Below are 22828 nucleotides of genomic sequence, written 5' to 3' on the forward strand. Positions count from 1 at the left end.
GGCTTGGAAGGGAAATATGTGGTAAAATATCCGTAAGTGTGGCGAAGGGCCACATGTAGTATCAAAGGTGGACAAGGAACCATGACCAAAGGTTTGGCAACGGAGCCAGCCGGGTACAGCCCATTACGGCTTCAAGATCAAAAACCAGAAGGCAAATACTAAAGATTTACAGCTTCATCAAATCTAGACCGAAAATCAAACATCCTAGTAAAGAACAAACATGTATTAAAATTAAACCCCAATGTTTTGCCCCCATCACACCTCATATACGAATGAAAACCCCTCCTTCCAACCAACCCACCCCCTGTGGCCTAGTCGATAACCGTAACTCACCCTGGAGTGCTGCCAGACCGCGCCCCTTACACGGGGTATCAGGGTTACGGGACTGGTTCCTCTGGCGTTGTTGGGGCTGATCTCCGGAGAGGCTTACTCGGCGTACCTTGTTGGATTGACTCCTCGCTGTGGGGCCAAGAGATGGATTTGGGTCCTGAGCCTTTGGGTCCAGTCTGGGATTTTTTTCGAAACCTCTTTTGGTGGTGTTTTTGGTGGTTGTTGTTGAGGCTTGCGACACCGCGGGAATGGGGATGATGCTATTCAGACTTGGATTTTGGGAGGGGCGGGGACAGGGATTTTTGCTCAAGTGCGAGAAAATTAAATTTTTGGTCGGGGGTTCGATTCGTGATGTTGGCATTTTGGAATTTGGTTTGTTTTGGTGACGATTTGGCTTTTGAATATCGTTATTTGTCTACGGTACATCGGTCACATCTAGCATACAAGGCTCTCATTATATCATACACCCTCAACCTTCTCCCCAGGCGCCAACATCTTAATATACCGATGCTCCCCCGTCTCCAAAACCCTCACCTCATCACCAACAGCAATACAACACTTCTCAACAGCAGGCACAAGCTGCAACCCCAAACACGCATTCGTCCGATCACCCTCATCAACCCGCCGATACTCCTTTAACGTACGATCCGGCTCAACCTTATCACGCTCCCCAGTATCAGGATCTACATTTGGCAATCGACATCTCACAGTACGACACGCGGCATAAATTTCCGTCTCCCCAATCTCCATCCTCTTCCAATGATCCTCGGCAAAAGCCTCCGGACCCTGGACGATGATATTCGCCCGGAACCGCCTAATACTCAAACATGGGATGGCATCTGCGCAGCGCATAGCGACGTCCCGATGACTGGCGATGTTGAGGAGGTGGATTGGATATGCGTCTGCAAAGGCGGTGTTTGGCTGGAAACCGATTTGCTCTTTGCACGGTGCGTTCCGGAAAATTTCCCGGTTGTGGGATGGGTGGGCGCGGAATAGACTTAGAGGAGAGCTTGAGGGATCGAAGCCCAGGTATGTATGCAGTGAAGGTGGAAGGACAGTGCCGTAGTTGTATGCAAGCGGCCTGTCTTTCCAGATTCTCACTGGGACTGCTGGGTACTTGCTGTCCTTGGAAGGGACGAGAGGGACCTGGAATGAACGACGAGAATCAAGGAGACGGGTCATCATGGCGATTCTGACGAGAACACCTAAAGGTCCAGAGGGTGCAACCCTTGGATACGAAATAATCATCACACCTTCCGACTGCATCTCCGGCCGGCGGTCATCATACTCTGGCGACGAAGGGTCAGGAATCCATATCTCCGTGTGAATCAATGCCATACGCTGGAAACCGGCATTGCGCAGAGTGCGACAATTCCATCCATCAGCGGTATTCTCAGCAAAAGCAAATTGACGATCGAATTCAAGGCCCGTACCCACGACATCGGACTTTTGTAGTTCGATGCCGCCGCATGATTTCAACGGGTATATGAAGAGTGCTTTGACCCGCCAGGAAGGAAGACCATTGTCTTCTTTTTGATCACTGGGTACACCGTCATTGTATTTTTGGTCATATTCATCGGACAGATTGCTTTGACCTGAAGGAAGACCCAGTCGTCGGCATCCTTTGGGCTCTTGGTCTGGAGAGGAGAGTACAAGCACTAAAAGAGGGAATATGCCAATGGCCACGATCCAGACAAGGCCGAAAATAAATAATGCCCCGAGATTTGAGATCTCAAAGGTCCCGCTGGTTGAAGACATTAAGATATCGAAATGTCTTAGATTTGCTGAAAGAATATTACTCCAGTAGGAACCGTTCTGGCCGAGCCTCGTCGAGTTTTCCTCCGATGCGTCGCCGAGGGCCCACAACTACGGGCGACGATTCGATGTTGGCCTTGATGCCTGATAAATCAGGCGAAGCAACTAACTAGTCATATAACCCCTTCGCACTCTCCGATTTATATCCATTAATTACACCATTAAATCTTCTAACCGTTTGCAAATGGCAAAACCTCAGTTTCTGGCGGCGTACTATATACTGTGAACATTCATATGACGCTACATCACAAAGTTTCGAGGCCGCAATGTGTAGTGAAAGGGAGCGTTGTATCACTAACATTCTCAAGAACGAGGCTATTCGGAAGTCCCAGATCTCTGCCTGTCCCTCTCCTAGCAGGTAGAATCTACTTATTTATGAAGTTTGCAAGTGCTGATCTTACACTGCTTTTTAGGTTCTCTGACCCAGGTGGTAGGTCACCTCGTATATATCTCTTTTCGTCAATGTCGCTGTCTTTCGCTCCTCCGACCCGAAACGGTGTAATCAATGGCGGTATAATAGTGTACGAATTAACAATGCCTTTTTGTATCAAGCCGATCATAGCAAGGTCTACTGGCAATTGAAGACCTCTGTAACCACCAAGATTATATAGTAGGATTTGGGCTGCCCTCTTAGTGATGGCGTATCCCAGCGCGCCGACAGGGTACCATGAGGGCGCCAACAAACGCACATGTGTCAGCTCAGTGGCGTTTATACCCCATACCTCTAGTTCGCGCCTGTATGATCGTGCCAGTTTGTGGTAATCCGGCACGTGTGGGTCATGGTAAAGATAGTAAGGTGGCAAGTCGTTTAAGTTGGGGATATTTGAGCTGCTGCCGACGTAAAGGATATCCCAACCGGAGCCTTCGGATCGAAACATGTCCTTATCAGTCATGTGGGAAACTGCGTTGTGAGCTATCTGAACATACCATATGTAGCTGCCTCCGGGGTTGTCCGCGGCAGCAGCTGTTTGAAAATCTTTTGGCTACTCATATGATGGCCGAGATCTGCAAACACGTCGCGAATATTGATATCCCAATCCACATCGTCCTCGAGAATCAACGCGGTCTCGATATTTTCGGATATGATTCTCCTCCAAACATTTGCATGTGCACGCCAGCAACCTAATTGTTCTGGTCGCAGATATTTACTTCCATCGGGTTTTGCTTTTTCGTTTATCAGACTGCCGTTGACCTGAAGATTATCAGTGTTGGATCGAATATTTTTGCAATTTTAACAGTTCCTAGCAGAACTGCGAAGATAGCAGCGTGCACTTACACCATGCTGGAGGGTAAGTGATATGCCACTTGCCGCTGCAATCAAAGTCATGGCATCTTGCCGATCGGAACGACTATGACCGCCAGTATGTCAACAGAAATGAACCAGTTGAGTAAACAACCATTGAGGTGCACCGATAAAAATCAAGGAATGCTCAAGCAGGGGGACACAAACTAACTGCGGTAGACTTATGTAGAAGATTTTTTCGAAACCAAGTGTTGAATTCGCGGACTCGCTCTGTTCCTCTGCAGAAGCTGGCAAAGCGCTAGAAGTCTGTACATTGACTGCTAGATACCATAGCAAAATGGCGCATGCCCCTGTATAATAAATAAGCCGCACTGGCTGTTTAGACAGAAGTGCTAAGCGCATATTAATAAGAGGCGGTCGGTTATCCTCCCTGTAGAACTCGAACACGATCCGAAGCAAGGATTGTCGGCAAATTAAATATGTTCTACCCATACAATATATAAACGACAAAGAGAGCAAAGGATTATTGAGGAGATGTCAATGAGAGTGGTCGCTAAAAATCGCCAATATACAGCCTCTGTTCCGTTTGCGGAAATGTTGAAACTTAACACTGGTATATGGCCACCGTCAGCCATGGGTTTAATCCAAAAATGTAAGTAGCCGTATCTCATCACGACAAAGTATTATATTAAAGTTCAGACAGAGGCCTAGAACACATTTCTATTGTGAAAACTTTTCTAACACGCGATCCAGACTTAATCCTAGGAGACTAATGTCAACATACGGCGACAGTTCCGGTTGCGGAAAGTCGAAAACCTTACCCTGCTATCTGGCCATCCTCCGTTGAGTATAGTCTTCCTAATATCAATCACTGTGAAAGTACATTAGGCTTTATTTAATTGTGGACTAGAACGCTCCTCTATTAAGTTCGTTCCAACCTGACCTTGGAATCTGTCGCTCTTTTGAACCAAAGATTGAGGATCGTTGGTTGCCATATGGAGCCGATGAGCCAATCTACTGCACTGAATATAAATATCAGATCTGTCATGTTATTTGTTTTATCCTACATATATATTTCTCTTGATCCACAAACTCATAAGTCAGTCAACGGTGGGAAATATGCCATTCTTCAACATGCTTTCCGCCAGAAACTTTTTACATTATCTTATGCTAGTTGCCTCTCGACAGCTGACCGTGACTTGTCTTCCGGACAGCGCTCCAGAAGTTATAGATCGCGTATTTGAACAACGCAATCTTGCATGCGATGTCTATGTTGATGTGCTAAATCTGTTAGGGGAGCTTGGTGAACCTGCAACTGCATTCTGCAGCTCGTATCTCCATATCCCCAGTGTTACTACAGTTCCTGGACCAACTGTCACCCCAGAACCAGTGTAAGGAGACCTGAAAGTGGACTGAGGACTACGCTAAGAATTATCGCGGTAGTACCACCACAGACTTTATCTCTACTACAGACTTTTTCTCTTCTACACTCGATTTCCCTGCGATTATGAAAGAGAAGCGATCCGATGCACCAGTCCCCAGTGTCACGGCTCGAGCTCTCCCGGCTGCTTTGATAAAGTTGCCATCGAAAGAAATCTCGGCCGCATGCAGTTGTCTGCATATTACCCCAGCATCGACTTATACCCAGACAATTACTGCTCCCACTCCAGTGAGTTAAGAATGTTTTTTGAGGGCCGTCAACGGAGACCGAGAGGAGCTAACCTTGTTTCTAGGTCGTAACAGTCACTACTTACATTTTCTGAAAAGTTTGGAGTAAAACATTATCAAATCTACAAGGAGGCCCTCGACATTAACACATCTACCATGCTAATTTCCGTTTGACAAAGGCTGTATCTGCTTATTTCCCCACCACGTCGTCGTTGAATGCCATTAAATGATCCGCTTTTTGCCGTGATTTAGGAAGCGAAACTCAGGCGAGGGGAAATGAACTAAAAACATTGTTCCGTGGTAACCTTCTAGGATGCTATTTGGATCCATTCTTAGCTTAGAAAGTGATCTGACTCTACGTATACGATATAATAGACAGATATCGAAAACAGATTCTCCCATAGACACAAGCTTTCTTTCCTAGCGCCCCACTCCGATTGGGCTTAGCTTACTTTGGCCAAAGAAAGTCTCCTTCGCGGGCGTGTGGCACTGTGATTGGCTATAGCAGACTTTGAATTTCGGCAGTCTGGACTCGATCTGGACTTGGCTTTCAAGTCGGCCTCCAGTGACGTCTCCTTTTCATTTACAGCATGTCTTCAACACCCGCTTTCGAGTTCTCTTGCCAATACTCACTGGGAGCTAAAATCAAATCTTCTTCGGTCACTCTTCCTACCGTTCTGCGGTTAAGTATAAGCTTTCAATCAATTGTGTGGTAGGTATATTTTCACCACCTTCGCACTCAGCTACTGTAATGAGAGAAAATTAAGTTAATCCGGCTGTGGCTGGTGTGGCACGATAGGGGGCAGGGTTTGGGGAGTAAAATGTTGCGAGTTTGCTGCCGAACTACCGGGGGTGGGTGCATATTGCAAATCTTCGACCCGTGGATCGACCATCTGGGGTTGATAGGCATTGTCACCAAAAGGGCTATTGGTCATCGCGAATATTCCTGGGTGAGGGGGTAGTCTAGACATGTACGGAGGGGGTTAGCCAAAAAAATAAAGCAAAGCTGATGCCCAATAAGACTCGAAGTTGCTGTACGTGATAAGCTATGTGATCACGAAAGGAATCTTACTGTCGAGCCTTGCCAATTTCACTTGACCCGAGATTTAGATATTGCCGGCTGCAAGCTACTTTGAAAATGCCGGGTGACTGAAAGGTCTGGTAACAAGTTCTGAGGCTGAAATAGGACCGAATTCCCCTAAGCATGGCATCACCTGTCTGCGCAAAATTTTCCCTCGGCAGCGTCTAGAATACCACTAAATCAAGATTTGGGGTAGATGATATAATCAACTTGTTTTGAAAGGACTGCCCACCTCAAACTTGGCTTTAATCTCGATTTCATAAAATGAAAAAGCTCTCTAGTTGAACAATCCCACAGTAGTGAGTCACTAGGGCACTCAATCTGATAAGTGTGCCGTGCCCTGGCGAGGATTCCAATGTCCGTCTTGATGAGAAAGTCGCGAAATAACAGAAGGGGGCAATGTTGTTCTTGGTGTGGAGGGCGGCACTTCAAGTTATCCGAACTATCAAGATAGTAATGAATAAACTCATAGATCCAAGAGGGCGTAATAGTCACAGTTGTAAACTATACTGTAGTTTAGCCCGATTCATCAGGCATCCAGACCCCACTCCGATCCACCACAATCTTTCCCCGCGACTGTCCCGAACAGCATCGAAAAGGCCAAATCAACAGTCTGGCAACTGGCAACTGGACACTGAATGTATAATGTCCTAGACAGATCAGATCCAGGTCACTACTTTACTATGTCACCTCCATACACCCCTTGTTTTCGACCGATGCGCTAGCAATGAGCATCAATAAGGACCTGCTCGGCCTCGACAGCCAAGACACGCGTAATTTGTCGCCCTTTTGAAGACGTGTTTAACAGCTTAAACTAAGTTGACATTCTAGTTCCCGTGATCTCCATCTCAGCCTCGCAGTCTTTGAACGCGTCGGCTGCGCTCAGGGAGCCAATTCCTACAGGTCTTACGCGTCTGGATGAGGCGTTGGATGATTCACCTGGAGACCAGCGGCGATCTGGTGGGATTCTTCGGGGTCAGGTTACGGAGGTATTTGGACCACCGGGGGTAGGGAAAACTTCTCTCGCGTGAGTTTCCTGGCTGGTGAATATACGACCATCAAAATCTTAATTGACACTTGAATCAGGCTAAGCATTGCATCGCATGCCCTCCGCGATGGCAGAAAAGTTATCTGGATCGGTAGGTCATTCCCTCCCAGAACACCTCAATACATCCCAGAAGCTAACAATCCCCAGACACGGGCTCCCCAATCCCAACAACCCGCCTCAAATCCACAACCCCAGAGCTGACCAACCTAACCTACTTCCGGGCCCCAACACTACCACACCTCCTAGCCCTCCTCCTCCGCCCACCCAAGGACTTCCCACCAGAAGAAACAAGCCTAATAATCATCGACTCAATCTCTTCCCTCTTCCCGTCCTACTTCCTCAGCGCCGCAGAACTCAAAGACCGACTGTCCCAAGGCAAAATCACCGATAAACCGCAGCTCCAGTGGTTACTCAACCGCAAGTGGAACGTCATCAGTGATATAGCGACCCATCTAACCCGTCTCGCGGCGCGGAATATCGCCGTGTTGGCGTTGAACCAGACTCATACGAAAATTAAGGGCCAGCCGCGCGCGACTTTGCATCCGCTTGTGGCGGGGGGCGCGTGGGAGACGAATGTTCAGACGAGGATTGTGTTGTATCGGGATTTGCCTGATATGCGGTTTGCGGAAATTACGAAGAGGGCGGGGAGAACGATGGTTGTAAGGTTGGCGGAGTTGATTGTGCCGTTTCGGATTGGATCTGTGAGTTCTTTCCCCGAGTCCGACTGGAGAAGGAGTTGTCCCCCTGCTGAGTGTTTGAATTCTGACAAAATGATTAGGACGGTCTTTATGAAGTGGAAGAGCCGAAATCTCCCGAGGTGCTTGAACCAACACCCAGTCGTAAGCGCAAGGCGGAGAATGAAGTCGCGGATAGTCAAGACGAGGACTCGGAAGAAGAGTATGAGTGGATGGGCGAGGCATTGCTAGATGAGACCTGATCTACGTGGACGGCAAGAGAAACGTCTAGCTAGAACAAAACCTGCAAGACACTCAAATAGATATCACATTACTTATGCTCATGACCATGATCATCCATCATAAAACCCCCCGTCCGATCCACAAACATCCTCCCCTCCATAACCCGTGCTCCATCCGGCGTCGACAAAACCTCCTTCGACTCCGACACACAAGGCATCCCATCATCACGTCGATCCGGCGTCTCGGGCGGCCTCGAAAACGAACAAAGCGGAAGCGTATCCGCCATGGCAAGAGAAATCGGATGTCTGGAGCCCTGTATAAGATCCACCAATCGACCAAGCACAGCAAACTCCAACTTCAACTTAAGCGAGTAAATAAAGCCCTTCAGCGTAATCTGCACCGCATATAAATTTGCATACTCCAGACCCAACAACAACACATCCATCGCAATAATAGCACAATTAATCCCGATAAGTTGATACATAATCGACCTCGCATCCGGTCTGGCCGTAACATCGGCACCAAGACGAAGTAACTTGACAGCCTCGATAACATACAACGTTCCCAAAAGGGATTCCTGGATTGTAAAGCCAGTCAACTGAATCTTTTCCATGATATTATACCCCTTGATCCAGGAGATATCACCAGTATGCACGATATTCGCGCCATAAGTGAGGATCGTGGTAGGAACATGTAAAAGAAAGAAATTCGTGACGATCAACCACAATACCCGTCGCAGAATCTTTTCATCCCGGAGGACTAAATGAAGACGAGAATATAGCACGATCGATTGGCCCGTGACCATCGTCCACCACCCAATCGTCAAGATAGTCACTGAAAGAACTGAATCCGCCCGCGTGAAGAATTTCATCAAGAATCCAATAGAGTATGGCACGACGCCTATACAGCCCGATGCGAGGAGGGACCAGAAATAGAGGCCGCGCCAGCGACGGAATGTAGATGGGACTAGGACGACTAGTTCAGCGACGTTGTAGCAGGATAGTCCGATGAATGTGACTAGGATCATTTGGAGCACGTCGGGCTCTGAGGCGAGTGCGCCGGATATACCATCCAGCAAGTCCTGAGGGGGATCGGACATGGTGATGGTAGTGGCAGTCGGGATGTCACTTGGCGGGGACAGGGCCAGACGCGAAATTTCACCACAATAGAGGGGTTTGCGGAGCAGATGTAGTGAGGAACGCTGGTTATACGAGGTCAACACCTCGGATTGTTAAGGTAAAACAGGGACTGCGAGAGCCAGTTTCACCCAGTCTGATACGCGAACATATCTCTCAGGAATAGTAAAGCGAAAGGCGAGAAGCGAAAAGGCATGAACGGGGAGAGTAGAGTCGCGTCCAGACGAGGGTGTGGATAGTAGCTGTACTGTAGATAGGTAAAGGAAAAAGGCGAAGTCGAAATCGCAATTGTAGCCGCGGTGTGTGTTGCACAGCGTAAATACCGGACAGACAACACGGACTGGAGGCGGGTACTCGTAGGGATATGTATAGCACTCGCAGCTGTAGTTGGGAAAGTGAAAATAAGAAAAGGAAAGAAAAGAAGACAAGACCTGGACCTGAAAAGAAAAGCCCAATCTGCGAATGAACTAAGCCGACAAGGCCCCGATCCAAAAGCCAAGACTTGCTTAGACCAGAAGCAGGATCATGGATGGATCAGGATTGGGATTAGATGCAAGTTTAGCCCCTGTCACGCACGTATGTAAAAGCAACGGAACAGAAAGATGAATCCACACCCACACCCCTCTAAATGAAAATCAGATCCTGCACAGACAACACACGGACACAGCTCAGCCGTCTTAGCCAACAAGACCGAGCCTAACCCCTCCCAGAAACAGAGATAAAGAAGGGAAAAAAGAGCGAGTCACAAATACACCCCTAAGATCCTTCCGGGGGCCATTAAATCCCGGGGTAGATCGGCGGCGGCGGGAAACGCCATGGTTCAATAGTGCGGATTAGGCCGTTTAGCTAGGAATCAGTTGATCATTACAGTACGGAGTACATATCCCTTAGTGTTAAGTAGGCACCGACAGGGTCTCTAGTGGCATGTGCCCATTACCTCGGGATTATAGTGGCTTGGAACTATTTTAGACTAAAAATGCCGTGTAGGCCACAAAGGAGAACTCCGTACTCCGTACTGTTCCTACAATTGTATTTGGGTGAAAGGGGTAAGGTTACGGGATTACGGGGTTCCGTGGAGGCGGAGATCCGCCTGGGGCTGTTTTTCTTCAGAAAAAGATTATACTCCGTACATAGTTTATGTATACGAGAAACAATGTCAACAATAATCGGTAGATAATGATACTTAGGAGCATTGAATGGAGATATGACAGGTTGATCACAGACCACCCTGCGAACCCCCTAATTGTGGTCCGGTGATCCGATCCGAAAAAACACTCCTATCGTCCCCGGACAAAGCAAAGTCAAGCCCTAATATTAAATACCATAGACCCGAGATCACATTGTCTACACCGTGACAGGGCCAGACTACAGTACTCCTGTACAATAGGCCGTGGCCGTGGAAAATCAGTCACAGCTGGACTAGACTGCAAGACTACAGTGCGCAAGTACCCGTTTCGCAGTGGTTGTCCCTGCAATCGACTCCTTGTCGACCACACCGCACCGAGCAAATCCCTCGGCAGGCCAGATGGAATTACAAGAGAAAGAGCAGAGTGAATTATGAATTACAACGGCAAGAATGGTAAAAAGAAGGGGTGTCATTCGAGTCTAGTTCATACTCTGCGCGGGTCAAGTCAAGTCAAGCACTTCTTCTCTCCTGCTTATTTCTCCCTCATAGGTTGGTCAGGTAATCCTCGATCTGCTCCTTGGTCAACTTCCTGAACCGGGGGCCTTGAGCGCCCTCCACACCCTCGTAGCCCAGCAGGTGATCCGCAGGGGGGCCCACAATGCCTATACACTGTCAGTAGCCGATCATACCCAACACAGCACCGAAAAGACAAAAAAAAGAACGACTTACCAATCTCTATTGTGTCCCCGTTCATCTCCCCCTCAATAGTCTCCTTGAGCGTCAACAACGCAATGTGGATGGCATCCTCCAACTCCAACCCCTCAGTGTACCGCTTCTCCAAAAAGGTCTTGGCGCTCGTCGCATGCTTGCCAATAGCCGTCGCCTTCCACGGGTAATAGCTACCGCTAGGGTCAACCTGGTACAGACTGGGACCACCCTTCAGGATACCACCAGTCTTGCCAGCAGATTTGGCAGGCGAGTCACCACCATCCTTCTTCGTATCCGCGACCTCGGGCTCAACACCCTCGTCCCAGCCCGCAACCAACAGACTGACACCGTATGGCCGCACACCACCGGACTGCGTGGCCTCCTGCACGACGCGGGCAACGTCCTGCACCAATATCCGTGTGGGCGGGTATTCGTTGTAGATGCGCTTGTAGCCTGTGTGCGAGACCTTGCGGGCCTTGTCGACCAGGACGCGGTAGTCGGGACCCATGCCGGCGTAGACCATGCCGATGTCCGGGGTGATCAGGGAGATCTTGGAGAGCGAGGGGGGTCGATGAGCGGCGAGGAGGATTTCTTTTCGGTAGCGAGGACAATTCCATTGGTGGCTGGAAGGAATAGTTAGCCTGAGGGCTCGAGGAGAAGGTGTTGATGATGGAGAGCCGGGGCTGCTTTTCCTGTTCTCACCTTTGATGCCCAGGGCTGTGACACCCTGGTTGACAGCATTTAGAGCATACTCTGGATAGAACTCATCAGTAAACTTGATTCCAACAGGAGTCTTCCCATTTCAAGCTCAATCTCTTCGGCGCTTACCAATCTGCACCAGCTTTCCACTGTTGGACGATGAGAGTTAGCTTCCTGAAGCAACAGGTAATCAGGGCTTTGGGATCAACAAGCTTCAGCATACCTGGGCGAGAACGTAGTCAGGGAGAAGGAGTAGCGGTCCGCCATGATATGATACTAGTATTGAAAATCGCAGCTCGGTATGACCGCAAATTCTATGGATGGTCAAGAAGAAGAAAGAAAAAGGATGATGGAGCTGAGGCAGAAGACGGGTGACGTTTGACGCGGTCGAGAGCTCGGCCATCGCAGCTGCGGTGCTGGTCCAAGGCGGTGAGTCCAATTGGGATTAGCGGCTACATAAATTGTGAGTTCTTCCTCTTTCTCTGCTTCTCTTTGATTCTTCCCAATCATCAGACTACTAGACTCGGAGCAAATGTGACTTGACCCGGTCAACAATTCCCCTCCATGCAGTCCCCGAGCAATGAGCCGGACTCGCCGGGGTCTACCGCACAACCTCCCCCTCCCCCCGAGCCCGAGCAGAGCTATTATCCCCCACGAGTCTGCCGCATCTGCCTAGACACGGTCCTGCCCACCGTGCAGCCGTCGGAATTTCTCCAAAGGCCCCGCGTGGTCTACGAGTCCACCGATCCCGAGCTAGGCCGATTGCTCCGTCCGTGCAAATGCAAAGGATCCTCGCGATATGTACACGAAGGATGCCTGCAGACATGGCGGCACGCGGATCCCAGATATGGTCGGCGGAACTACTGGCAATGTCCAACCTGCGGCTTTCAGTACCGGCTGGAGCGGTTGACCTGGGCTCGATGGATCAGTAGCTCTGGGACACAGATCTTGCTGACCATTGGCATTCTGCTTTTAACTATGTTTCTCCTTGGTTTTGTTGCTGACCCTATCATTAAATTTTTCCTCGTCGAGTTAGACGATCTCCCCTTGGAAGTGGAGGATCTTGACACAGCACAGGCTTCGTGGGTGGCCCATTTCATCAAGGGACTTGCGTCTCTCGGTCTGCTGTCCTTCTTCCGGGTCATGTTTATGATGTCGCCGTGGAATCTCCGTGTTGCAACGGGAGGAGGTCGGTCTTCGAGCCGAGATCGAATGCGTTGGCTGATGATTGTCATTGGCGTGGGCACTTTCCTATGGGTATGTTAGTGGAAGAGGCGAATATCACTCGCCTATCCTCTACATTGCTAACCCCTGGCCAGGCTGTCTACAAGGGCGTCCGATCCTGGAGTAAACGAACACTAGAAAGGGCCGGCGAGAGAGTCATGGATGTCCCTTTACCAGACGATGAGGACGATGATGCTGCCATGCCACAACCGCAGACTAGTGATCCTGATCATCCCAAGACTGATTAACCCTTCTATGTTTTTGTTTTCCCTTTTATACCCTCCTACTCGCACTACTTTAAGTTGCCGTGCTCCTCTCCATGACACGCTGATTAGTCACTGTGCGAAGAACGATTCTCGACCTTCATTAACTCTCGACTGTTCTATCTGAGACTCCGTGTTGATGACCTCTGGAACGTTTTGTGCCATGTTATCGACGTGTTGTCGCTAATCAGATGGACGTTGAGGGGAAGGCAGAACCACGCCTCGATTAGCAAACGGGAAAGCATCCATTCCATTTATCATGGATGGACTCTACGCGCTTTTTGGAAATCGAGGGATGGTACATTTTTCATGTGCCGTATCAATTAGGGGGAAGTGTTCACCTTTCAGCGCTCATCTGAACTCTTACTTTTTGTTTATACCCCACGACTCATGTCGCCAGAGCTTTTTCCACTTAGGCAGATTAATCAACTTTCTTCGTCTTTTCTCTTGCTCTTTCTATTCCTCACCTTCTCTCCACCTTCGCTCCTCCTCTTTCCCACATACCAATCGCACTCTCCTCACTTATTCCCTCCCACACCACTATCACCATCTTCCCTCACCACCCTTACCACTCCAACGTACTCTCTTACCTTGTCCACTCCTCTCATAAATCCCTCTCATCATGGTGGACGTCGACAGACCCCAGCTGACTCTCCAAGAGGGAGTTTAAAGAAAGCTGGAGTGTAAGACCTTGCCCAGTTGACTCTCCACGAGAGGGTGTAAAGAGAACTGGACATTCCGACCACTATTCCCTACTTCCATACATACCCTCACGACCTCTACGACCCCTACGACATAACCACGACTAACGACCCCGATACCCTAATACAAATGATGAACGCTGCCAACCTGAATCTTATCGTCATATCCCATAGTTTATCTTTTCATTAGTGATAATAAAACAAGGGGATTACTACAGGGACCCCCCCCTTAGTCTAGAGGGACCCCCCCCTCGAGTTCCTCGGACCCCCCGTCTGTTAGTCGGACACCTCTTGGCCTGATTTTTCAGGCAGAATTTCTTATTCGGGTTTAGCGTAAGGCAGAAATTGATGAATCATCATAGCCTTACGCATGATTAGTCATAAATTCCACCATCCTCCTGACCGCTTTCTACCCTACCCCCCTACCGCCTTTAGCCGCTCCACCGCCTACCTAATCCTCTACACCATCTTCCACCTTACTATCTTCCTCCCCACCACCTTCCTCTCTACCATCTTCCTCTCTACCTTCTCTGCATCTTCTTCCTCTACATCCTCCTCTTACGCAGCAGATTTACCAGCAAAATCATCACCCAACATGGCAGGTTTAGGCCTGGAGCTCTATCTCTCTTCAGATGCAGAAGATGGCTTACATACCGAAGACCCACCTTCAGCGGAGCGATTCGTCGAGGGCCCTACAGCTACCGCGGATCCTTCAGCCACCGGAGACCCTGCCGACGCCGCCCTTCTAGACCTACCTACCCACATGACGTTCCCCCTACCACCCGTCAATCGGAGATACAATACTGCGGAGGAAGGAATCGACGCTATCAACCAGTTCGCTTTTGATCATGGCTACGCTGTAGTCAAGCGCAGAAGCAAGAAGACCAAGGGCCAAGTGCCGAGGATCAAAAAGGTGCAACTACAATACGACCGCGGGGGTGTTTATACCCCACAAAGCGAAGTTCCTAGCGAAGTTCCTGGCGAGACTTTGGTATCACCTAGCGAACCAAGTGAGACTACGGAACCACCCACCGGCGAGGCTACTATTACCAGCAAAAAGCCTCGTAAGCGCAAGACAACCACTTTGGCCCTTGACTGTCTATTCGATATCTCTCTCCGCCTATAAATTGATGGTTCCTGGATCCTCACTATCGCCGACGATAGCCACAATCACGAGCCCTCGCCCCCATCGACCTATGTAGCCCACCGCAAGACCGAGATAGCCCGGAAGGAGGATCAAATCAGGAACTGGTTCCGACAGATGTTGCCTACTCGCCAGATCATAAGGTTGCTTAGAGCTGAGGATAAGAATACCTGCCTACTGTAAGGATATACTCTATAAGTCAGGATAGAGGCCTGTCAATCAGGTAGGAGAAATGGAGCCAAGTCAATAGTGTAGAAAGGTCAAGAACTGTTTCTTGAGGATCGCAAAACTTCTTCAACATGGGTCAATTTATATACAGTCTCATCACTCAAACAGGAAGGAGATGTATCCTTGGTAGGGAAATGGGAGCGGGGTGAAACACGAGGCTTGTGTAACCTCTGTCAAGGGTGTTCCCTGCAGGAGTTCGTACACGTACTGAAGCCGAAGCCCCAGCGAACCTCCACAGAAAGCCTGACGGCTTATCAGGTCCGGGAAGCCTGATGCACCAACACATGGGGAAGGCCTGCCGGCTTATCAGGCCCGGGAAGCCTGAGGCACCAACAGTTGGGAATAACCTCATGCCAGGATATATCATAACACCTACAACCAAAAGACATCCACAATGCCCGCTTGAAGATAAATGAGGAGTTCTTAGCTGGTCGTACACCTATCCAAGCCCTACTGATGGAGCTTCCGACTGATGGAAAATAGATGTTCAAGTATAGTCGTTGTCCTCCATATGTCTAATCCACCCCTTGATTACTCCGCTAACCTGCCTTCATTTTCTATTAGATACCAACTAGATCAGGATAAGTATGTCCAAGTGCTCTTTGCGATACACCAGGCTTCGGTAAAGATATTAAAGCATTATTCCTTCGTGATTTCTATGGATTGTACCTACAAAACGAATCAATATAGCTTACCACTCCTTGATATCGTCGGCTTTACTACAACTAGGGCCTCTGCTTACCTTAGCTTTGCGTTTATTCAAAACGAACAACAGCCTACATACGAGGTAGTGCTTGACTTCCTTGCTGAAGTCTACGATAAGCTTAAGCTTGATTTCCCGCGTACTATCCTCACTAACAAGGAAGAAGCACTAATCAACGCAATCTATAAGGTTTTTCCAGATACTAATACCATTATCTGTATCTGGCACGTTAACATAAACCTTATGAAGAAAGCGCTCCTAATCCTTCGAGACCAGATCGCTGTAGCCCGCAGGGATAGCCTTCCCCTTCCCGACGGAGCTACTATCGCAGCTAACCTTAACAAGAAAGACCTGGATCAAGAGCTGAAGAGAGTTACGGATGAGGGATAGAAGAAGATGCTTCAGCGGTGGAATCGGCTTATTTACGCTGAATCACAAAGCGCCTTTGATTCAGCGTGGACTCACTTCCAACAGAAATACGATACACCGATCTTTACTGACCTCCTTGCCTATATCCGGTCTGAGTAGATAGAAGACTGCCCAGAGAACTTCCTCCGCTACCATACTCGGCGATATCTCCATCTTAGCGAGGCTGCAACTTCTCGAACAGAAGGATCTCACTGGCTCCTCAAACAAGATCTCCATGTCTCTACGAGACACCTTCTCTCTGTTCTTACTAACTTCGAGGGGGTAGTAGAGGGCCAGTACGAGAAGAATAAGGCAGAGATTGCAAGCGAGAGAACTAAGCGCCCTACCAAGATCCTCCCTCTTTACCAGTTGCTCATTAACCGTATCTCCCAGACAGCGATTGGCTACACTCAATCAATCCATGACCAGTATCTTCCACCAGCAGAGAAAAAGCCACAGATTCCACTAGAATGCGATTGCAATTCGAAGGAAACCGCAGGATACCCATGCATCCATATTATCAAGCAGCATCTTGATGAGAACCGGCAACTTTCCCCATCGCTGTATCATCAGTAGTGGCATCTTTACAAGCTTGGTGATGCTCCCCCTATCAACCCCTTACTACTTGTGCAGGATCCTCTCCCTGTGCGCCGGCGAGGTCGCCCGCGTGGTGCACGGAACAATATTCGACCGGCGACCCAGGTAACAGCCACACAGACACAGATCCCATCCTCCCAATCTATTGTGCCCTCCACACAGATCCCCGAAGAGAACGGGCCCCTTACTCCATTCGAGCGATCCACCCAGCGCGAGCCTTCGGCACATGAGCATGTTTTGGCGGAGGTCACCGGCCGTGGCCGCGGAAGAGGTCGGGGTCGTGCACAAGGCGGCGGAGGAGGGCGTAGGCGAGGGCGTGGCCGCGGCAGCAGCCAGGCGGTTACCCCTGCAGATGCATAAGCGGTTGCATTCTTGTTTACTGCTAAATCGCAGTCAAAAAGACCCGCGAATTTGATGTAGTGTAATCGTCAAGAAATGTGGATTCTAAGCTTTCAAAAAAGTGCACTTTTACTATGTAAATCAAAATGGTAGACTGTAGAGACCAGGGTGGCAGAAAGGGTGGCAGAATCGAAGGAAAAGTGGCAGAAAAAGTGGCAGAAAAATTAGTGTTCTATTACTCAGCAGTCATATGAAGAGGCTAAACCCGAATAGGAAAGTCTGCCTGAAAAATCAGGCCAAGGGGTGTCCGACTAACAGACGGGGGGTCCGAGGAACTCGAGGGGGGGGTCCCTCTAGACTAAGGGGGGTCCCTGTAGTAATCCCCTAAAACAAATAATATCTGATGACATGCTTCAAAATCAACTTCTAATCCTCAACCCAAACCATAACCTCTAGTTCCCCCCTAAGCATTACAATCCTTATACTCCCCCAACTTAAACAACTTCTTCGCATTCTCCCTCCCAATCTTCAACCGATCACTCTCATTCATCTCCATCCCATCAAACCACCCACAAGCATCCCCAAACGTCTCAAACGGATAATCAATACTAAACAAAATCCGATCGGCCCCAACCTCCGCTAAACAAAAATTCAACGTAGTCGTACTAAAATGCCCCGACGTCGTAATCCAAATATTCTCCGCGAAATACTCCCGAATAGTCTTCTTGCACGTCTCCGTCAATCCAAGCAACTTCTTCCGATCCTCAAACCAGTGGTTAATCCGCCACATATCGAAGGGGATGTGTTCACCCAGATGGCCAAGGATGATCTGGAGTTTTGGGTGGCGGTCGAAGACCCCGTTTGTTACCATGCCTAGGGTGTGGAGGGAGACGCCGTGGGCAAAGGAGAGCGGGGGGCCGACGAGCCATTTTCGGTCGGCCCAGAGTTTGTCATAGATTGTTCCAGTTGGGTTGCGGGGGTGGAGGTAGAGTGGGACGTCGAGCTCTGTGCAGGTCTGCCAGAAAATGTCCCATTTGGCATTGTCGTAGAAGATCATGTCGTCGCCGTCTTGGCCGGCGCGTTGTGTGTCGTTGACTAGGGCGCCGAGGAAGCCGTATTGGGTGACGCAGCGGCGGAGTTCGGTGGCTGCTTCTTGGGGGTCGTGCATGGACAGCGTACTATGCAACAATCTTATTAGCATTTAGATTCCCATAACATAATTTTGTGTATTATCGAAGGTGTTCGAGAGGGAGAGTACTTACGCAAAAGCAGCAAACCGATCCGGATGTGCCTTCACCTTCTCAGCGATATAATCATTGATCTCAACCGCCAATTTTTGCGCATCAACAGGGTCCCAAATATCCTGTACACCGGGCGCAGTATAAGATAGAATCTGGAGTCCAACACCATGCTTCTCGGCAAAGTTCAGTCGGATAGAATCAACGTCATTGATCTCGGCGACGTGCTGATCAACGTCCGTCGCGAAAAGGCCAGCCCACCAACGGGTCTTTTCTTTGAATCGGGGGAGCGCGAAGGCTTCTTCGAGGGCGATTTTTCCCAACATAATGCTTTCTGGTCTGGTTTATGGGATTGAGGAAAGGTGGTTGTGGAAGAGTAGGGGAGGAATATGCTAAATCTAAATCCAATCTCAGAAGTGTACGTACGAATAGCCCGGTTTATATTCACGTCCCCTCGTCTTTGCCCCGCACTTCAGTTTCGGGAATCGGCAAGCACGGAGAATAAGATGTCATTCTTGCTCCTCGTACTAACGTTACCTTGGTGAACTGACCCAGTTTTGGAAGCAAGGTACGAGCGATAAGAGGCTCGTCGGAAGTGTAGGTATCGGATGCGTGCGTCGCAGGTCAGCCGACGGGCGCGGACCGCCACCTGCACCTCTTCTTTGCCTCCGCATTTGGAGGGGTTCTGTAGGGCGGGGCGGATCGGTTCGGCACTTGAGGGAGTGTGGGGCGAGGATCCATCTTCCGACGGCGGCGCTTGAAATGGGATTGGACTTGGAGTGCTGCATGTAGGTGGGTAATTAGGTGATAAGATATGTGTGCCTGTTCCTGTTTGTATATGTGGGGCGGGAATAACGAAGAGGCGGTTTCAAAGTGGGAGTCTATGCAGGAACCGGAGTATTCACCCATCTATGTCCTTGGCAGCCATCACTCAATTCCCTCAGAGATGTATTTCATAACGGACAGATGTGTCCAGTTCTATTGCATAAAATTTTCGATTCATTGATATTCTAACTAAGACTACTCCGCGGTAGTACGGTCGGCCCCCCACGTCGGCGGATTCGAACTGGAGCTATGCGATTGCACCAGAGAAACCAACATCCCCAGCACAGCAAATTCAAGCTTAAGCTTGATACTATACACCATCGGTTTCAGCTCAATCTGCGTGAAATAAAGCCCCTTATACTGCAGGATAACGAGCGACAAATCCATCGCAATAGCCGCGATATTGACAGCCAACAGCTCATAAAGAATTTTATGCCGACGCGCATCCGCCTCGGGACTCGACCGAACCAACCGAATCAACCGAATCAACCGTATCGTGTCCCAGATATAGATAGTTGAAATAAGGATTTCCTGGGCCGTGAACCAGGTCACTTGTATCCGTTCCATAACGTCGAATCCCTTCACCCATGCCGTAGACTGCGGGACGAAGCTCGAGCCGACATTCAGTGTTATCGTGGGTATGACAATCGTGATATAACAAAACACGATCAACCACCGCACAAAGCCCAACACGAACGGATTCTGTGAGACCAGATGTAATCGCGAGTATAACACGACAGATTGATTCGGCACGAGAAAGACAAAGCCGAAATTCGAGAGGAACATGCTCAGCCACAACGGCTCGAGATTAAAATATTGCAGGCCCTGCCCGATCGTTTGGGGAATTACACCCAACACAGCGGAGGTCAAAAGCGCCCAGAAGTAGAGACTCCTGTAGCGGTGGAAACTGAGCGGAATCAGCACCGAAAGCTCGATCGCATTGTAAAGCGCGATGGCCATGAACACGATAATGCTAATTCCAACGGCGACATTGCCGGATCCCGAATTAACCGCCTGCACGGTCAAGGAATCGTGCTCGGTTTCGGACATGTTTAGATAGCTGCGAGAGTCGCGGAGATGGACAATCCAGTCGGTATGGTGGGTAGTGTTGTAACTGAGGCATGACGGAAGACTGATCCGGTTATTACCATATCTTACGCAGTCATTAGATAGTAATTAGATCATCTTTCTGCCTCCCAGCACCAACTTATTCCGTAACAGGCAGAGAGTCTGGTACGCGCCTCACACGGAGGGGCACGTAGAGGAAGTCAGGACGAAGGGCATGGCGGTGGCTTCGCTATATAATCTTTTGTAGTGATTTGAAGAGCGGCGCGTGGATTAAGCAGAGTTTTCTGGGGCTGGGGATTCTCACGTTCTGGGTGGTTGGTTTTGATGGGAAATGAGGGGAAAGACTTTCCTTGGAGGGTTTTCCCCGCAGAGTTTAAATGGGATCGTGAAGTCTCGATGGAGATGTGGGTTCCGTGGATCGGCGAGTGTGTCTGTAGCGTGGCTTGAATGTTAATGTGGTTAGTTGGAGTGATTCTCGCGTTTAGTTGCCCATGTGGCGTTCTTTCTAGGAAATAGTGGAAGGGTTTAAGAGTTAGAAAGGTCGTGAACTAGTGGACTAGTTAGGAGGCGGCAAATGAAATATCTCCCGCCACAGGTAGTGACAGGCCACTCATGCTAGGGCCGCGTCATACATTTTGGCGGCAAACCAATAATCATAACGAGGACGGTTTCTAGGTAACAGAAGAATGATTCTAGAAGACTCAGATCCATTATTTGATAGAAGTTCGGTCCTGCAGAGGGAATTCAGGTGGCTAAAATAGAGTGGAACATTAAGGGACGTAGTTCTGGGGCTCGGGGACAACCTAATCAACTTACAGTAATGAGTCGCATGACTAGAGACTCTGACGGACCTCCATATTATGGGCGCACTATATCACACTGAACATAGTTGACATAGGTAGTGGGCTGATGCTGATAATTATCTGCTGGGAATTTCCTCCACCACCACCATCTGCCTACGTTTGTCTCCTAGTTTTGCGTCTTTACTTTCCAATGTTTGTCACTCCTAATACTACATGCCTTATTCAGACCTCTGCTCTTCCTAGATCGTTCCTTCCTTCTTTCTCAGATAGACCAATCTTTCTTCTCCTCGCGTTCTCTCCCTCCTTCTCATCTTTCCTTCCTTTCTCTACTCCCCACCTCCTGGTATTTCTGACACTAGCTCAAAATATCCGGGTGTTACAACGAGCAAGACTTCAAGATGGAAAACTTCGAGGAGTAAGAGGCCCTTTCACAATATTCTTACCTGACTAACAACCTTCTGTAGGGTCATTCGATCTCCAGAATTCCGCTTTCTCATTGAGCCAGACCGCAAAAAGCTGACAGTCCATACTGGAGTCGTTCAGAATCTTTCACCCCCTTTGGCCGTGCTCATGAACAACGGCCGCATGAAAGAGTCCTTGTCCGGCACCGCTGCGATCGAGGATATCGAGGAGGCGACCTTCATTGCGTTTCGCGAGTTTGGCTATCATGGCAGATACAAGACACTGTCTCGAGGCGACGAGGGGAACAGCGATGACTTGAGTGCAGATGGTAAGGATCTCAAAAGGGTCAGGAGACCCATTCACCTACCAGAATATCTAACTCGTGATATAGATCAGATCGAACCAAAAGCAAATCAGTCAAAGCCAGAACCAGAACCACAGACTGATCATACATGCGACAGGCTAAGATTATCTTCTACAAGGCCATCTCGCTCCTATTTCTCGTGTCAACCGGATCCGGAGCCGCAGCCTGAGTATTCACACACCTGCGAAAGCCGTGCAAACGAGTTGAAAAAGATGTTTCGCTCTTATTCACGACTTTCGCTGTTGATAGGATACGCAAAATCCATCGAAACTGAAAGCATCGAGGCACGGCGGTGGGCTCAATTCAAATCTATAAGGTTCACTGAAAAGGCTGCCTTGCCGTCTTCCAACCCGGATTTTCTTACCCATGCCAAAGTTTACGTATTTGGAACCCGATATCTTATTGATTCGTTGAGAGAAAAAGCCTTGAAATCACTTCATCGTGATCTTTGCGAATTCCAATTCGGCTCACAAACCGTGTCTCGCATCCTTGATCAGCTAGAGTATGCTTTCCAAAACACTGGCAGGCAAGAGCCGGATAGATACTATTCCCTCAGAATGATGGTCATCGAATGTCGCATGCAAGGCAAAGTATTTGATTAAAGATCCTCGGTTCGGCCGAATTTGGATGAAAACGGAGATGTTGGTTCTGACCTTGCGGCTAGGCTTGTTGATTGAGGGGCTTTAGGAAAACTGCACAGCCAGGGAGGTAAATTTGGCATATACAAAGAGCTATTTAAAAAAAAATCAA

The 22828-nt window shown here is 49.0% G+C and overlaps 10 protein-coding genes across 10 annotated transcripts; 4 read left to right on the forward strand and 6 right to left on the reverse strand.

Moving 5' to 3' along the window:
• Positions 1-789: 789 nt before the first annotated feature.
• N7473_000204 (MOSC domain protein) lies at positions 790-2088 on the reverse strand (the record flags this gene model as incomplete). Its single annotated transcript, XM_057146144.1, has 1 exon — positions 790-2088. The coding sequence occupies one exon, from the start codon at positions 2086-2088 to the stop codon at positions 790-792; it is 1299 nt and encodes a 432-aa protein (XP_057014030.1).
• A 458-nt stretch (positions 2089-2546) lies between these two features.
• Positions 2547-3472, reverse strand: N7473_000205 (uncharacterized protein; the record flags this gene model as incomplete). The annotated part of the gene is made up of 3 exons (XM_057146145.1): positions 2547-3007; positions 3073-3337; positions 3422-3472. Coding segments are annotated over 3 exons (777 nt in total), but the record flags the coding sequence as incomplete, so codon positions are not given.
• A 3392-nt stretch (positions 3473-6864) lies between these two features.
• On the forward strand, positions 6865-8122 carry N7473_000206 (uncharacterized protein; the record flags this gene model as incomplete). The annotated part of the gene is made up of 5 exons (XM_057146146.1): positions 6865-6910; positions 6969-7164; positions 7224-7276; positions 7333-7886; positions 7964-8122. 5 exons carry the CDS (start codon positions 6865-6867, stop codon positions 8120-8122), a joined length of 1008 nt encoding a protein of 335 aa, XP_057014032.1.
• A 68-nt stretch (positions 8123-8190) lies between these two features.
• Positions 8191-9201, reverse strand: N7473_000207 (uncharacterized protein; the record flags this gene model as incomplete). Its single annotated transcript, XM_057146147.1, has 1 exon — positions 8191-9201. One exon carries the CDS (start codon positions 9199-9201, stop codon positions 8191-8193), a length of 1011 nt encoding a protein of 336 aa, XP_057014033.1.
• Positions 9202-10907: 1706 nt separating this feature from the next.
• pre8 (proteasome core particle subunit alpha 2) lies at positions 10908-12038 on the reverse strand (the record flags this gene model as incomplete). Its single annotated transcript, XM_057146148.1, has 4 exons — positions 10908-11026; positions 11094-11825; positions 11901-11920; positions 11995-12038. 4 exons carry the CDS (start codon positions 12036-12038, stop codon positions 10908-10910), a joined length of 915 nt encoding a protein of 304 aa, XP_057014034.1.
• A 240-nt stretch (positions 12039-12278) lies between these two features.
• N7473_000209 (E3 ubiquitin-protein ligase MARCH) lies at positions 12279-13696 on the forward strand. The gene is made up of 2 exons (XM_057146149.1): positions 12279-13028; positions 13091-13696. The coding sequence occupies exons 1-2, from the start codon at positions 12336-12338 to the stop codon at positions 13241-13243; spliced, it is 846 nt and encodes a 281-aa protein (XP_057014035.1). The 5' UTR covers positions 12279-12335; the 3' UTR covers positions 13244-13696.
• Positions 13697-14554: 858 nt separating this feature from the next.
• N7473_000210 (uncharacterized protein) lies at positions 14555-15085 on the forward strand (the record flags this gene model as incomplete). Its single annotated transcript, XM_057146150.1, has 1 exon — positions 14555-15085. One exon carries the CDS (start codon positions 14555-14557, stop codon positions 15083-15085), a length of 531 nt encoding a protein of 176 aa, XP_057014036.1.
• Positions 15086-17841: 2756 nt separating this feature from the next.
• Positions 17842-18942, reverse strand: N7473_000211 (amidohydrolase family protein; the record flags this gene model as incomplete). The annotated part of the gene is made up of 2 exons (XM_057146151.1): positions 17842-18556; positions 18641-18942. 2 exons carry the CDS (start codon positions 18940-18942, stop codon positions 17842-17844), a joined length of 1017 nt encoding a protein of 338 aa, XP_057014037.1.
• A 694-nt stretch (positions 18943-19636) lies between these two features.
• Positions 19637-20491, reverse strand: N7473_000212 (uncharacterized protein; the record flags this gene model as incomplete). The annotated part of the gene is made up of 1 exon (XM_057146152.1): positions 19637-20491. One exon carries the CDS (start codon positions 20489-20491, stop codon positions 19637-19639), a length of 855 nt encoding a protein of 284 aa, XP_057014038.1.
• A 1219-nt stretch (positions 20492-21710) lies between these two features.
• Positions 21711-22285, forward strand: N7473_000213 (uncharacterized protein; the record flags this gene model as incomplete). Its single annotated transcript, XM_057146153.1, has 3 exons — positions 21711-21727; positions 21777-22042; positions 22197-22285. 3 exons carry the CDS (start codon positions 21711-21713, stop codon positions 22283-22285), a joined length of 372 nt encoding a protein of 123 aa, XP_057014039.1.
• Positions 22286-22828: the final 543 nt, after the last annotated feature.

This window comes from Penicillium subrubescens, assembly GCF_028828155.1.
Source record: "Penicillium subrubescens strain IBT 31985 chromosome Unknown utg000001l_segment0_segment0, whole genome shotgun sequence".
In the NCBI taxonomy this organism is placed as follows: domain Eukaryota; kingdom Fungi; phylum Ascomycota; class Eurotiomycetes; order Eurotiales; family Aspergillaceae; genus Penicillium; species Penicillium subrubescens.